The 16,843-nt window shown below is 38.9% G+C and overlaps 1 protein-coding gene across 4 annotated transcripts in view; it reads left to right on the top strand.

The window, feature by feature from the left end:
* The window catches only part of ALS2 (alsin Rho guanine nucleotide exchange factor ALS2), a 46,584-nt gene extending 32,330 nt beyond the window's left edge, over window positions 1-14,254 (top strand). For all 4 annotated transcript variants that reach the window (XM_074593841.1, XM_074593842.1, XM_074593844.1 and 1 more), the window contains 14 exons: window positions 24-188; window positions 2,576-2,687; window positions 2,990-3,067; window positions 3,187-3,320; window positions 5,456-5,623; window positions 5,902-6,019; window positions 6,581-6,738; window positions 7,461-7,583; window positions 8,620-8,796; window positions 9,198-9,243; window positions 10,869-10,930; window positions 11,529-11,678; window positions 11,971-12,067; window positions 12,975-14,254. In XM_074593841.1, coding sequence (XP_074449942.1) covers window positions 24-188; window positions 2,576-2,687; window positions 2,990-3,067; window positions 3,187-3,320; window positions 5,456-5,623; window positions 5,902-6,019; window positions 6,581-6,738; window positions 7,461-7,583; window positions 8,620-8,796; window positions 9,198-9,243; window positions 10,869-10,930; window positions 11,529-11,678; window positions 11,971-12,067; window positions 12,975-13,013 — 1,627 coding nt within the window. In that variant the 3' untranslated portion in view covers window positions 13,014-14,254. The remainder of the gene's footprint in view (window positions 1-23; window positions 189-2,575; window positions 2,688-2,989; window positions 3,068-3,186; window positions 3,321-5,455; window positions 5,624-5,901; window positions 6,020-6,580; window positions 6,739-7,460; window positions 7,584-8,619; window positions 8,797-9,197; window positions 9,244-10,868; window positions 10,931-11,528; window positions 11,679-11,970; window positions 12,068-12,974) is intronic.
* The last annotated feature ends 2,589 nt before the right edge of the window (window positions 14,255-16,843 follow it).

Genomic DNA, 16,843 nt, shown 5'->3' with positions numbered 1-16,843 from the left:
ACTTATTCTCTTTTTCGCTATAGCTATGCTACTGGTGAGGTCTATGAAGGGTGTTTTCAGGATAACATGCGTCATGGGCACGGTCTGCTACGCAGTGGGAAGCTGACCTCTTCCTCTCCCAGTATGTTCATTGGACAGTGGACAATGGATAAGAAGAGTGGTTATGGAGTTTTTGATGATATCACAAGGTAATGCTTCAGTTCCACAAATCCTTAAACACTGGTATGACGTACAATTGCAAAAAGAGCAGGAAAGGATTTGATCTGTTAGTAGCAGCAGTAATGAATATCCTCCTTTTTTTTTTTGTTGTTGTCTTTATACTAAGCTTTCTGGGTTAATGATCTAAAGAATTGGGTCTAGAGACTGCTTTTTGGTGCTGCTTCTGGAGTAAATGTGGGGGGTTTTGTTGTGCTTTGTTTTTTGTCTTCCTTGCTTTCCTATCATACTCCTGCCTGAAAACTAGCACTGAATATGGTATGTTATTGAGGTATCTTGTTGTGCGAGTGCTCAAAGTTTTATGAATGTCACGTGGGGAGTATTCTTTCATCTCAGGCTTATGAGGCTGCGTTGTTCAGTGATCAGCTATACAGGACTAGCTAAATTTCAGCTCGTGCTCATGTTTTCCATTGACTTATTCTGTAAATGTGACGGAGGGAAGATGCTTTCTCTCAGGGCAGATTAGCGAAATGATGGTCTCAGAAACAGCACTGTGCTAGATATGTGCACTAAATAAATCCTGTCTGAGCACAGAGCAGTGTTTTTTTTCAGTCACCGATTTTATGGTGTTTTTTCCTGAAAAAGAGAGCTTTTGTCGAGAGCCCAAGAAAACTGGGTTTGGTTTAACTGAACTGAAATCCCACTTATAAAGGAGAATAGTAAAAAGTCTGGAGGTGAAGGGGGTGTGTGTTTGGGAGTGTGTATGCGGATATTTTTCTGAAACAGAGCTACTGTAGCCTCTCTAGGTATTTCCTGATGTAGGTTTTGCATCTTGTCTTGCTCAGTGGTGGTGGTGGTTGTTATACTCTAGTGTCAGCATGTCACCACATACTTTATTAATTTATTTACCTAGGACAAACTAAAGAGATGGCAGCTCTCCTCGCAGATCCTCTCACCTCCAACGTTTGTAAAGGCAGTGGCATTCATGGTTGGGGAGGAGTGTGAGATTTACTTTCTATTCCAGAGTTACTCAAATATGAGTGAGCTGCCGTCATGGTAGTTTTCTTTCTGATCTTAGGGAAGGATATGTACATATGTTTGTGGCCTAAGGATTCATTTTCTTCACGTCTTATTCTTCAGCCCAGACAAATAAGGAATAGCTGCAGACATTCTTTATAACTTGCTGTTGTTATTTCCAAACAAGTTATTTGAGCAAATGTGACTTTACTGTTATGTTTCCATCCTGGTAACTGAGTATGGTGCATCTGTCTCTTCAAGAACGCTTCACCCACCAGAGTCCCCTGTAGCTGGCATGAAGAATCAGACCAGCATCCTGCTAGGTTATGGGTCCATCAGCTGGAAGATACCCCTGAATTTAGACTAATGGCTGGGCTTGCTCTCTTTACTATGACCATAATTTCTCTTAGGTACTAGAAGGAAAACGCTGTGTAATAAGCAGAGTTCTAATAAATGAAACGCTAGTTTCCCTCTAAAAGAAAACAAAAAAGTCCTTGACAAGTTAAAGGGATTTTTTTATTACTTGTATGGTGAAAACATCATGTTCTTTTTCAGAAAAACTGGGAAAATAGTTTCAAAATATTTGATACTTGCACTTGGTTTAAAACACTCTAGCCTGACCTCTGTGGACTTAGACTCACAAAAAAGTATTTTAAATAGTAGTCTTAAAGAGGCTGATGTTTACTTAGGAGAAAGCTTTAATTGTCTAATAATTTTTTTGTGGTATGATCTTTGTTTGGCTATTATCCAGAAACTTTCAACAACATGATCTGTTTCTTTACAATTTTTGCACTCTAATGTTTTCAGAATGTCATGTATGACTTCATAGGTCTCCTTCCTATCCCCCAAGTAGAACAGTTTGGTTTCTTTCAGTTATTATCCTCTCAATTTGAGTCATCTGAGTTTAGCTAAAGAAATTAAAAGCTTTAGCAAAAAAAAAAAGCCTAAAATAAGTTTCTTACCTCTGTTCTAAACTATTAAATACATCAGATGTCTGATGAAGCCCAAGATCCCCTTTCATCCTTTCATATGCAACTTACATCTTAGATAAAGCTGGTGCAGATCAGCTAACAAGTTTCCCTGTTTCTTATGTGCTACAGCTACTGCTCGGGTTCCTTTGGATAGGAATTGGTCTTAACTAGGTTTCAGCATTGTTTCAGATTATCAGGAACAGTTTGCTTGGATGTGGCCAATTTGTAATGTGAATTGTGAAAGGAAGTTCATTATGGCTTATTTCTATCAAAAAGATTATTTCTATGAAACTAGATTGACAGACCTGAAGCAAGTGCTCTATAACTCTTTTCCTAATGGTATCTGTAATGGTCAAATATTGCAGTAAAGCCAAAGAAAGGATATAAATGTACTACTTGGACTATATTCTTCCTATTTCATTTTTCTTCAGAGGAGAAAAGTATATGGGAATGTGGCAAGACGATCTTTGCCAAGGCAATGGTGTTGTGGTTACTCAATTTGGACTGTATTACGAAGGAGCCTTCAGCACCAACAAAATGATGGTGAGTTGACACCAGACTCTGCTATAGTGACTTTGCCTCTAAGTGTGGTAGCTTCCTGGGGTAGATTGAGTGTACCTTAGGCTGTGTAAACCATCTGTTCTTCTAACCTTCTGTTGTCCTGGCTTTTTAAACTGTCTTTATAATCCCTGCTCTGTTTCACCTAGGACTACTTCAGAAACGGCTTTTAAAAAAAATTATTATTAGCTAAGAATTAGTAGCAGGTTTTTCAGTGTATCTTTAAATCTACGGTCTGGCCTTCTGTTATAATTACTGTTTTGTGTTCTTTATGATTCTCTTTATAGGGGACTGGAATTCTGCTTTCTGAGGATGATACAGTCTATGAAGGGGAATTTTCAGATAACTGGACCCTGAGTGGAAAGGTTGGTATTACAGTTGTTGCTTGTAAACTCTTCACATCTAAAAAAAAAAAGAGTCTCTTTCCTTGTAATTTGGTTCCCAATGGATTTCAGTTTAAAATTTTTTACTATCTTCTCTTAAGGGAACGCTGACCTTGCCAAATGGAGATTATATTGAAGGTATCTTCAGTGGAGAATGGGGATCTGGGATAAAAATCACAGGAACCTACTTCAAACCTAGCTTGTATGAGAATGAGAAGGACAAACCTAAAGCATTGTGAGTGTTGAATAAGAAATAATTTCTCATATGGTTCAATAATACTTCGGAACATAACTATTGTCTTTTTTCAAAGGCCAGTTAAAAATATTTTTTCCAAAGAAACAGTGAGATTTTGAAAGTATTTTTTTCTTTTTCATTTCTCTTCCCTCCTGCATAGGAAAAAAAAATAAGATAAAAATCTTCTTTATGGCTGTTCTTGCTTTAACTACTACTCGAATATGCAAGTAACAGCATGAAATTCCAGGATAGCTGACATGCTGCTACTGTCCTGTAGCAGTCTCAGATTTTTGTATTTATATCTGACTATTAGAACCTGAGTTCTCAGCTGCTGATGACGTTTGAGATGCTGAGGAGGACTGAGTTACATTTGAGTGATAAAGTCAAATCGCAGACCTCCCTGCCTTCTGCCAGTTATTCTGTTGGTAAATTAATTCCTTTAATGTGTCATTTAATAATGCCAGTAGGAGTACCTTTGGACAGAATTAGCTAGTTATCACACCTCTTCCAAACAATTCATAAGAAAATAGTAGAAAAATCTGCTGAATGGCAAAAGAGAGCATTTCAACACCTTGGCAAAGATAATGTTGAAAAGTACCCATATAACCTTATTTATAGCAGATGCATTGGGTCAATTTGCGTAATTATCTCTGGGGGGAAAAAACATATTTGTTTTATTTAAGTCATAATTGAGATATCTTTGAGTAGAAGAAACTTAAGTAAATTTAACGAGTTAGTGAAATTTCACTATTTGGTAGCACTATATACCGATTTACAATAGTAGTAATTCTTGTACAGGATTCAATATCTTTGAAGCATACTCTCAAATTTCAGATTAAAATGGGAAACACAGCTCTAATGTTTTTACCTAGATTACTTCTTAGTATGCTTCCTGAAGCATTCACTGGTAATTTGCTTTGACAGTGCTGACACCTACAACAGGATGTAAAGTTAAGCAGGCCTCCCTGCTGAACTGAACATTTGCAACCTTAGCAGCTGTCTGCTTTTTACCCCAGTAGGGAGTCTATGAATAAATGTATGTACGTATTTGTGAAGATTGCTTGTGAAATAAGGGTTTCATCTACCCTTTTCAGGCTCTCTTGAAGTTGAAAATCTTCTGGTAAAATTTGTGAAAAGGCTTAGAGCCTACTTTTTCTGCTTTGTGAAATTGGAAACATGGGGAAATATCAGTGTTGCTAGCGCTCATCTCAAACATGGTGGAAAAATATTAATGAAAGGTCTGACAATTTCTGACACTTGATTTAAATCAAGATAGAATTGTTAACCCTGACAGCATTTATTTGCTTTATGAAATCTTTTCAAAGCCCCAAATTTTGTTATATGTCTGAGACATCTGTATATACATGGGGAGGACGACAGTTCTTGGTTTTCCTTTTGGCTATAGAGGATGCCTGAGCACTGGCTGTCAGTGAAAAGATGCCTGAGCTGGTTTTACTCTCTACTAGTACATCCCAAACATGGCATGCAACATCAGAGGTAGCTTCTACTTCAGGGACAGAAGCTATATATCTATTCTTGGTATTTACTGTGTAGCTATGCTATTTGTACATTCCAGGAGAGTGAGATATTTGGGGCATTTTTGCACTGTGTATTTGTTATACGAATGTGTCCTGAGCCTTCTGAATGAATACCAGTGGTGAAGATAAGCCCAGTTAAGTGCAATATGTTCTGTTTTCTTGGAAATCAAACCAGTCCTTTTTGTGTTTAAACAAATACATTTCTTGGAATACTACAAAAAGAGTAAGACTGACTTGTCTAATGTAATAAGGTTCATAGTTGTTACCACATGTAGGTATTAAAAACATTTTAATCTTGTGACATCATAATATTTTACATGGATTAATGTATGTTAGTTAGCAAGGAAGAAAAATTTAAGGATCAGTACAACTTTTTGTAAGTTCTTTTTAAAAGGTTTTGAAAGTCAAGGCGTTAATAAAATAGATTCTAGATTTATTCATAGTGATAAACTTGATTCACAGTAGAGACTGTTAAGTATATCAGCTTTTGGTAAAATAGGATGAGATATTAGATTGATATAAGCCATAGGTGGTTTTCAGAGTTGAATGTGTTGTTTCATGACTGTTCGATTTTTGACTAACGGGTCATTTTATTAGGCGGAAACTGGGGATCCTGGCAGTGCCTCCTGATGAGAAATGGAAGGCAGTATTTGAAGAATGCTGGAACCAGCTAGGTTGTGAGAGCCCGGGCCAGGGGGACAGATGGAAGGCTTGGGACAACATTGCGGTGGCTCTGACCACCAACCGACGGCAACACAGAGACAGGTTGGTTCCCAGACAATGTCGTCAGCAAGATGAAGAAAGTATTGAGAAAGAACCTGGAATCTCACTCTACTCTAGACTAGTAACTCTAACTGTAAAAGTTCAGTTAAGACAACAACAAATCCTAAACAAAATCAGAACTCGTAATACTCTGCACTATAAACCCGTTTGGCAACATACTGATATCTAGAGTTAGTTTAGTTGTTAGCATCAAGTTTTTTTCCTACTGTATGTCTTAATAAATAATCTGTACAATGTCTTTGTCCTTTTTATAACTACAGTCCAGAATTATTGAGCCGCTCGCATACTCAGACACTGGAAAGTTTGGAGTTCATTCCACAACACATTGGTGCCTTCACCCTGGAAAAATATGAAAATATAAAAAAATATTTGATAAAGGTATTGTCACTCTCAAATGCTCACATAGCTTGTTGGTAAGGTATGATATCAATGTCACTTTGTAATAGCTTTCCTTAATTCCTTCCGTATTTGCGTTCTTATAATCCATGTTGTAATCGTTCATATTTGCTCATAATTTACTAATCTATTGAATTAAAATCCACAGGTAAGACCAGAATCACTATATACCTAATGGATACTGCCTTACAGTCAGTTTCTGCTTAGTTACTGCTTTAGTTCGTATACACTGGATCACAGCAAAGCATCTTGAAATACTTACCAATTATTGCTTGTTGATTTTAATAGTACTGGACAGATGACTTGTCTTAGTAGTAGTGCAAGTTCTTGTACTATTTGACTCCTCTGAGCTGTATGCAGCTAATACATAGATTTTATAATCCAAATGGCAATTTGTTAATATAGCTCACTCTTTGATTTATTTGTAATATTTTTTTTCAAAGCCTGTTGTTGGATCTCTGACCCATCTCTCTTGAATTCCATTTTTTTGTGTATGTCTGACATTGACCTATCTGACTGGCCAATTAATAACTTTCACCTCAGGCTTGTGATACTCCTCTCCATCCATTGGGCAAGCTGGTGGAAACACTAGTAGCCGTCTACAGAATGACTTATGTTGGAGTAGGAGCTAATCGACGATTACTGCAGGAGGCTGTAAGAGAGATAAAGTCCTACCTCAAACGCATCTTCCAGTTGGTTAGGTAAGGAGACTTTACTTTTCAAGTCAAACTACTGCTGGGTTAATTAAAGATGTCTCATCTACTGAAACTGTCTAGTATTTATGCAGTCCAAGTGCACTAGTATCTTTACTCTGTTTTGGGAATTGCTTTTATTTCCTTAACCTTTTTAAGGAGTCCTTGAATATTCTGTCAAAATAGAAAAATTAAAATCTTCACCACACATCTTACATTGTACTTTAAAATATGGCTGTAAGAAGCTCGCCTTCGATGTGAATTTCCAATTTAGAGTCTCTGGGTATCCATGCTGTGCAAAGGCGGTGTTCAAAGGGTGTAGAATAATAGCAAGGACAGGGACTCCCAGTGTATTCCATTGAAGTTCTTACCAACACGGATGAGCAATGTTCTTATGAAGTATTTGCATAGATTCTTGAGAGCAATTACAGCTTTAATTGAGTCCTGCCAATCTGAAAGCAGGAGTACTCCAAATTGTTAACCATTAGAAGCCTTGTCTGGAGGGAAGTGATGTCAAGGTAGGAAGGGTATCTTTGGCTTTGGAGGAATTGGCCTTCATAAGCTTCCTTTCAGGTAGATCGTATTGTACATCTGTCAGCTATGCTGTCTTAGTCCACCGTGTATTATTTCAGCTGACTTTTCTTTTCTCTCTAATCTTGCCTTCTAATGCTGTGACTTGTAGAAACTGCATGAAATGAAATCATATGTTATTTATGTGTATTGCCATTTAGGTTCTTGTTTCCTGATCTTCCGGAAGAGGGCAGCACAATTCCATTTCTGGCAACAGAGACAAAGGGAAGGCGATCATTTTGCAGTGGGAAATCTGACTCCAGATCAGAATCTCCTGAGCCCGGGTACATGAAGGAAAAAAAACTGAACTAAGGAAGGCTTCATTTTATTTCTGTTGAGTTTTTTCTTGGGTGGGGTATGAAAGATAAGCAGGTGTTTAACTGATGGATATAAGCAGATTAATTTTTTTCCTTTGGTTCTGATGACAGATTCTGATAAGCAAACTTCCACATGATGGTTGCAATAAGCATTTCATCCCTGTTCCATGCAATGATTCGTTACTTTAACCCAGACTTGCTTTTGTCTGTTGTGGGTAAACAAGTTCAGGCTTGGGCCTGGGCTTCAGAAAACTGTTTGGCATATGAGCACGGCAGTAATGCAGGTCTGGTGCACGTGTACTGCAAATAGACAGTCACATGGAGCTCACCCCTGAGTCCATCATTGTCCTGTCCGCAGCAGCCTCAGGTGTGGTCAAAACAAGGAAGAGGGACCAGTAGAGAGATCCTTCTGAGACAGGCTCTGGTGGCCTGCGCAGATGGTATTAGGAGGCACCTTGAGTTCAGCTTTCCCTATTAGGATTATAGCTTGATGCCAAGCAACTGCCGACTTTGTGAAGCCGGCAGTGTGTGGAGATAGGTCAGGTAACTTCATGGGTTTTAGCCTTTTTTCTAGCTTGTGCTTTGAAGATAAAGCTCAGCTGTCAGCAGAGTGGCTCAGAATGGGGGCTAAATGATTAGCATGAAGATACAAGTAAAACTTGAACTATAATATAGTACAGCATTCAGCTTTTACATTATACAAGGAAGAATGTTAACCTTCTGTTTAAAACACATAAACTACAAAAAGCCTGTACCACAACCCCTGCCCCAAACCCACTTGTATGTGGATTGTAAAGGAAAATTACTCCTAAATATTTCTTAGCACAGATGCTGTTTGATGGATTTGTACTTACTTTATTATTATTCTCCCTCATAGAACAGGCTTATGCTAAATGAAAGTTTTGTTCCAATGATTTCTTTTTTATTCAATTTTTATAGACAGGTTTTTAAAATGTCTTCCTCTTCAAACCACCCCCTCTCTTATTTTTTTTTTTTTTTATAGCTATGTGGTGACCAGTTTTGGCTTGCTGCTCCCTGTATTACTGCCACGACTCTATCCTCCTCTATTTATGTTGTATGCCTTAGACAACGAGCGTGAGGAAGATATTTACTGGGAATGTGTTTTACGTTTAAACAAACAAACTGATATGGCTCTTCTAAGTTTTCTTGGAGTGCAAGCGTGAGTATGCTTCAACAATAAAACACAACTTAGAAAAAGATTATGGCATGTAATTAGATAAAGCAGCTAAAAAACCCCTATTGTCTAAAGTGCTTTTCTTTGATTAAAATGCATCCAAACATATCTTTGAGCTCGCTAGTATGGTTGAGAGAGTGAATCAAAACTTCCCTCTTCCAAAAAGGGGGAGGGGGGGGCGGAGGAAAAAAAGATTGGCATTGGTACAAAAACCAGAGTGAGGCATTTCAAACTAGGCTGTTTTCCAGCTATTTGCGCTAGATGTAGTTGATCCTGTAGAAAAAGCTGCTGTATCTCATAGAAGAACATGATAAAGCATTTTTCACTTTATGAAAGTGAAGTTAAGGCTCTGCTCTCTCAATAGACTTATGTTGGGTTTCTTCCAGGAAATTTTGGCCAGGAACTGTATCCATCCTTGGAGAGAGTAGAAAGGTATGTTCATTGGGCCTTGACTTAGTATACTTTGCCCAGTGCTTCTTTCAAGAAGCTGAAATCATGAAGAAACGGTCAAAGAATTTTTGACCAGGCTTTTTGCTTAAGAGATGCTATACTATCTTGTTTCCCTAAAATCTGCCAGCTAATTAAAAGCTACATTAGTGATTTCTTACAATAGCTGTCAGTCCAGCTTTGTCACTTGCTGTCTTACTCTGTAATGAATTCTAATTCAGAAGGACGTTTGCTTGGTCTCCAATTATGACAGTGTGAGAATAAAAGTCTACCAAGGAAATTTTCAAGCTGGTTGCTTAAGAGGGTCATAGCATTGTGTACTTTCTGATTAGGAGAATAATTGTATAGTTTTTATTCTTAATCATTATCTTGCTGAAAGTGGCTGAACACTGGTCTTGGATGGTAATAGTGTAGCACTCAGTCTCTGTGCTCCAGTAATAGTGGTTTAATAATCATAACTTTGAACAATCTGAATGTTTACAGTATACTTTAAATCATGTCTGTTTATGAATGAGTACACTTTTTTGAAACTTTCAATTTCTTCGAGTTATTTAATTACTCCTGCCTTACGATCACCTCTTCCCTGCTTATAACTGTGGCTTGTGCAAAGTCTGTAATAGTCGGAAGCGTGGCTTTCATCACAGTAGTTGCTGCACATGGACAAGCTGATATTCCGTGATAGAGATTGAGGGTTACAAGGTTGTAATCGTAACCAAAGCTGCTGCTGAACCCCACCCCTAAGGCCATGGGTTCCCAGCAAGACAAGTCTCCTTTTTCCCAAATCATGAGGTTGAAGATTCAAATGATTTACATGATGCAAACCTCCACTCAGACTTCAAATGTTAGAAAATCCAGCAATAATGTGTTTCTTGAGTTACTTCAGATCTTCTGTATTTTCAAGTACTGGGCAAAATTCTTAACAGCTGTCTGAATCCTTCATACTTCCAACTGGTTTCTTTGATTATAGGGTAGAGCCCCTCCACTGTGAAGTACTATGTGGCATGTGTCTTCTCTGAATTATGCAGTGTATGATGCTCTCTGCAGCCATTTACCTTATTTGCTGGGTCATTCTTTCAATTAAACAGATTTTTTTAGCCAAGACATAATGTTTATCTGTTTCTTTCATCTGTCCAGTTTCCTCATTTCTGTGGATCCACCTGCTCCATTCAGAAAGACTTAGGCTCAGTTGTGTATTAAGAGCTAAATATTTGTTCTTTTCTGTTTGCTCCAAACCTGGGTCTCTGATTATTGACCGCTATGACTTTTCTAGGTTTCAGCCATTTCAGTCTTACGGTTCCCTCTTGATTGTTAACCATTAAGATTTAATGATTCTTAGTTTTACTTGACCTGGAAGATATCCAGACCCCTCACTGATTCTCATAACATACTGAGGAATTCAGTACAGGCTTTTCTGAATTTTAAGTGAAACTCATACAAATTATATGTAGGCCGATTTCCTAGATTACTTTTGCATCTAAGCACACTTCTTTGCACTGGAAAACTGGAAAGAAAAGTCTTTTATGCCAGTGTTGCATGATACACTGCCTTTCTGCTGCTGCTGCGTAGTGAGGTTGTTAAACCTGCAGATGAATCCTCTTGTGATTACACAGGTATCATCAAATACAAAAGATGCCTGCTTTGCCTCTGCAGTTGAATGTTTACAGCAAATCAGGTAACTCTCTGAAATTTGTCTTTTAGTGTTTTACTGTTCCTGCTATAGTTGCATCTTGTTTACTTGATTATAATCCTTTACCTGTCACATTTTCATTGTTCACCTTCGTAAGAGAAGTCACCAAGAAGTTTCAGAGTTCCTACTAAAAACATCAGCAAATTCTCCCAAAGAGGAATGAAATACAGCCTCACAGATGTGGCTGAGAGATGGGTCCATAGGACACTATTTAGAATCAAAAGTGTGAGGATGGTTAATCAAATATGCATGTGAATTTCTAAACAGTTACAGCAAAATGACCTGTGTATGGGGATCTTTTCTGTGTCTGTTAGCTGACATAAGGAATTCTGCAGTAAGAATATAAGTAGAAATTAAAAGGGTTTTAGAAAGGAATTTTTCCCCCTTTACCACTGTGTTAAAACATCTTAAAACTGTGAAGACAGTCGCACTTGCAGTAGTGTGCCTTGTGGTGTGAACAACCTGGCTTATCTTCTTGGGCAGGGGGACACACTAACGAGCAAATTGTCTTCAAAATGTCATAGCAAAAAGCAGATATGTAACTTGTTATTGTTATCCGGGTTTGCTCTTGCTCTCCAAACAGTACCACATTTACCCCAGCTGACAAGTTGAAGGTGATCCAGCAGACTTTTGAAGAGATTTCTCAGAATGTTCTTGAGACTCTTCAGGAAGATTTTCTGTGGTCCATGGATGACTTATTTCCTGTTTTTCTCTATGTGGTGCTACGAGCCAGGTAGGCACTACGAGTGGCATCACTCATAAGCTGAGCATAGGCAGTATGAGCGCGTTTACCTCATTAAACGCTCCTGCTTCTCGTTGCTAGCTTTTTGTAACTTACTAAACTTTGTTTTGCCTGTTTGCTTTGGCCTGAAAAATGTTTGAACAGTAACCTGTGAAATGGCTGTGACGTTGGAATGAGGTTAGGGAAAAGCATGGGTTTTGCATAACACCATGTACAGAAAGCAAAACCATTATAATGGTATCTTTTTCTCACCTGTTTTCTTTCTCTTTCCCCCATGTGACAGGATAAGGAATTTGGGGTCTGAGGTGCACTTAATTGAAGACCTGATGGATCCTTATCTGCAGCATGGGGAGCAAGGAATCATGTTCACTACCTTGAAGGTATGAAAATTTTTCAGTGTTATTAAAAGCTTTCTTTGGAAATCGATCAGCTTTGAGCAGTGATGATCAGATTAGGACAATTGTGTGAACATCAGTTTGTAACTACTTTGACGCTTTTATTGAAGTTTCTATCTAGGATGAGCAAGGAAACTTAGAGTTGTGTGGAGCTTTTCTGTGGGGTTTTTTTGGAGGGAGGCTGATAACCTGAAACTTAAAAATCTCAAACTGAGCTGCCAGGTGAACATGACTGTATTTTCTGCCTGTGCAAACTGGAAATAGTTGGGTGCAGAGGTTTTTTCATAGCTGCTGTTTTTATAGTGCTGCAGAAAGGGAGGGTTTGAGTTGGTTAAAATTTATCAAAGAACCTATGTAGTAGAAGCAGAATCTTATTTTCCATGAGTGCAAGTGTTGTCAGAGACATTTATATTAAGTTTCTGGTCATGGCTGACCCAATGCATATTTGAACTAGCATTAAGGAGTGAAGAGCTATCAAGCAGCAGGTCAGGGTATTTATCCAGATGGTAGAAACCTTTGCTTTTTCAGTCTGAGTGCTTTTGAAATGCTTAATCCCTGCATCCTTATCCTGGAAGAAAATGCTTTCTTTTTTGAGCCCTTCTGTCTAAGGGCAAAAAAAGACTATTCAGTGTGCCAAATCACGCTGTCTTGCTTCATTAAGAGGTGGACATAATTTGTAAAAATTTGACATAAAATCTCCTGTTGTTGTTTTTGCTAGTTCACATATCAGAAGGCTCTCATGTGTTGAGTGTCACTGTACCATCACTGCTTGTAGAAAGCCTAGCCTGTTTTCTTGGACAGGAAAAAAAAAATCAACCTTTTTTCTGTATGATGCTTTATCACCTTGCTGAGAACTGGTATGTGTGCTAAACTGAACTTTGTTTTAATTCAGGCATGTTACTACCAGATTCAACATGAAAAGCTTACCTAGACCATCGTTTACGACCTGGCTCTGCGGGATAATCTACTCAGTGGAACTTCACTAATACCCACTTTCTTCCCTGAAATAGCACTTAGAAAATACTCTATTACAGGTCTGTTGTTACGGATGAAAATACTCAGTTTCTTCTGAACTGTCAGTTTTAAGATTGGAAAACTGCATCCAGCAGCTATCTACAAAGTGGTGATGAAGCAAGAGACTTGGTTTGTCAAGTATTTGCCAAGAAGAAATAATTTCCTATTCTAACAGAAAGATTATTTACTACTTTCCAGTTAAAAATGCTGCAAAAAGGCATGGCATCTACATAAAGTACATGTGAAAGTCTGGACCGCATGGCTTCTAAAGCAGTGGGTTTGTTTTTATTATTCCTGGTTTGTCAACAGAGACATTTAAAGAGAATTAATTGCACCACAGAACCATTCAGTCTTCCTGAATTAAGCTATTATGTTTGTTTATTTAAAAAATAGAAAATTGTTTGTATTTATAATGGGTAACCTGTAGTGTGTTTGGCTGTAAAGGTTTTGAGGCGTCTTTGTTGAACAGAATTGCTGAATGCAGTATTAATGTGCTGCTGTGGAAATAATCACACTGTTGTGGGCTTCCCTGTTTACTAGAATTATAAATATAAAGGCACTCACCATTCTTTCTGTTTATGAAGTAAATAAAGGGCACTGACGCTTCACATTTTGGCACTGAATTAAATGCTCAAAATCTGTAGTGTTCAGTTGCACTGCCCTGAGGTCTGAGGACAGGCACTTTCTCTGGAAGCCCATGTGACAGGAGAAGGGGGAATGTGCTCTTGAACAAGCTGACAATGAATCAGGTTTGGGACTTTTGCCTGTGAACTTATTGTCCGAGTGAAAAAAAACTAACCTTGTTGCATTTTTGATCATGTAGAGAACAAGTAATTTCCCTGGAGGATTTTCGTGTGTGTGTTCTTCTGTGGTTTATGGTTAACTTTATTTATATCAATAACACTCATGGATAATTTGGGTACTGTAGGTGCTGTTCTTTACCATGGCTGACTCAAAAAAGGGGGAGGGAGAAACAGACTATAGAATGTTTTAACGGCTTAAGTTACGTCAAACTACTATAGATAATGCTAATATTTTTGAAATAGTAATCATGGCTTGTGTATCGGCACCTAAATGGAAAGAAACCATATGTCAAAATACTGTTTTAAACAGTGACTGTAATGTAGCAATTTTCATAATAAAGTAAAAAAGACTGGTCTTTCTGAAATTGTTTTTAGCTTTATCAGAGAAGGGGAAAGTAATTCTGGCAACAAGATGGTTTAAAACTTGCTGTACTTGTTATACTCACAACAGACTGTAGAGAGAATAGAAAACAGAGATAAGAGACTTTGTGTTTGCAAACAATTTTTGTTAGCTTATTTTTTAAATTTTTTAAATTACACTGAATAATTTCAGGAGAGAGAAGCAATAATATGAATAAAAGGGAAGCTATAATAAGTTAATTTGAGAAGGAGGGGAAAAAATAGAACTAATGCTGGGGAGTATAATGAAGTATAAGGCAGGAATTCATAGAATCACAGAATGGTTAGAGGTGGAAGGGACCTTAAAGATCATCTAGGTCCATCCCCCCTGCCATGGGCAGGGACACCTCCCACGAGACCAGGCTGCTCAAAGCCCCATCCAGCCTGGCCTTGAACACCTCCAGGAATGGGGCACCCACAGCTTCTCTGGGCAACCTGTTCCAGTGCCTCACCAGAATTTCTTCCTAATATCTAATCTAAATCTCCCCTCCTTCAGTTTAAAACTGTTACCCCTCGTCCTATAGCTACACTCCCTCATAAAGAGTCCCTCCCCATCCTTCCTGTAGGCCCCCTTCAGGTACCAGAAGGCTGCTGTGAGGTGTCCCTGGAGCCTTCTCACCAGAGCAGAGGGGCAGAATCACCTCCCATGACCTGCTGGCCACGCTTCTTTTGATGCAGCCCAGGATGCAGTTGGCTTTCTGGGCTGCGAGTGCACAGTGCCAGGTCATGTTGAGCTTCTCATCAGCCAAGATCCCCAAGTCCTTCTCCTCAGGGCTGCTCTCAATCCATTCTCCTCCCAGCCTGTACTTGTGCTTGGGCTTGCGCCAACCCACTTGCAGGACCTTGGCCTTGTTGAGCTCCATGAGGTTTGCATGGGCACACCTCTCAAGCCTGTCCAGGTCTGTCTGGACGGCATCCCTTCCCTCCACTGTGTTGACCCCTCCACACAGCTTTGTGTTGTTGGCAAACTTGCTGAGGGTGCACTCAGTCCCACTGTTCATGTCACCAACAAAGATGTTAAACAGCACCAGTCCCCATTCTGACCCCTGAGGAACGCTACTTGTCACTGGTTCCACTTGGACATCAAGCCATTGACCACAACTCTTTAAGTGCAACCATCCAGCCGATTCCTTATCCACCAAGTGGTCCATTCACGTTCCCCACCAGTCCCTCCTTGATGAGAATAAGGTCCAGCATGGTACCTCTCCTCGTTGGCTGCTCTATCACTTGGAGAAGGAAGTTATCATCAATGCATTCCAGGAATCTCCTGGATTGCTTATGCCCTCCTGTGTTGTCCCTCCAATATGAAGTCCCCCATAAGGACCAGGGCTTGTGAACGTGAGGCTGCTCCTATCTGTCTATAGAGGGCCTCATCCACTTGGTCTTCCTGATCAGGTGGCCTGTAGCAGACCCCCACTGTAACCTCATCTCTCCCTTTAATCCTGACCCATAAGCTCTCGGTGGGCTCCTCGTCCATCGCCAGAAGGAGCTCCATGCACTCCAGCTGGTCATTGATATAGAAGGTGACACCCCTCCTTGTTTCCCCTGCCTGTCCTTCCTGAAGAGTCTGTATCCTTCCATTCCAACACTTGGAACTTCCAACATTCCAACACTTAATATTTTTGACACTTCCAACATTCGAACAGTTGCTCTTTTGTGCTAGATGCAGTCTTTCTGTGCAATCGTCTCTTAAAAGTCAATGTACAAAACATATTTAACTGAAACGCGTAGGAGCAGAACTGCTCTTTGAAAAGGAGCTATGCTGAACAGCTGAGTAAATCAGTGGCAATCATTTTCATCTGCAAAGATCCGAATTCAGGATTTATTTCACCTTTTGTAGAAGTGTAATCAGTAAAAACAGGTTTAATTTTTTTTAACTATTTTTTTTTTTCTCCTGCAACTGTTCAGGGTCAGTGTTTGTTGTCTTCAGATGTTTTGGAAGAAAGGAACGATTTTAATCCTCAGCTTTGATATGCAAAAAGCTTTGTTTCATATGACCTTACTCCCACACTGATTCTGTGCCTTAAACTGAGAATGTCCTAGAGATGGGAAGTTTTTCTATAATCTTTCTGCCTTTCAAGAAGGAAGTGTATCTACCTGATACGTAGCAACTTCAAATGTTTCATTTCATTCACTGAATATTGCAAAGTTGAGAACTAAAAGAATACGACAGCTTTTACATATTTTTATATAGATATGTATATATAAACACACGCAACCTCTCATAAAAATAGTGATATAGCATATAAATTTAGCTTGCTGATTAATGGAAGCAGGCAGCCTGGCCTGGATTATTTTTGGCCTTTCTGATATATAGCGCAGTTATTAGCTGAAGAGAATCCTAGGATTAAATGTGCTTCTGACACAGATTCCACTTTACAGCCTACGTGGGCTGTGATGCATTAGGAAATCAGTACAGACCAGCTTTGATTTCTGTAGCTAACAAAGAAATTAGTTAACCTGCAGGATTCCTCTGTCTGTATCGCTTCATGGTAATTACTTTTTTCTCATCTTTACCTCTTTTTTTTCCTGAAATTGAAAGCCG

This window comes from Larus michahellis, chromosome 7 (assembly GCF_964199755.1).
Source record: "Larus michahellis chromosome 7, bLarMic1.1, whole genome shotgun sequence".
In the NCBI taxonomy this organism is placed as follows: Eukaryota; Metazoa; Chordata; class Aves; order Charadriiformes; family Laridae; genus Larus; species Larus michahellis.
This window is presented reverse-complemented; position numbering and strand designations above follow the sequence as displayed.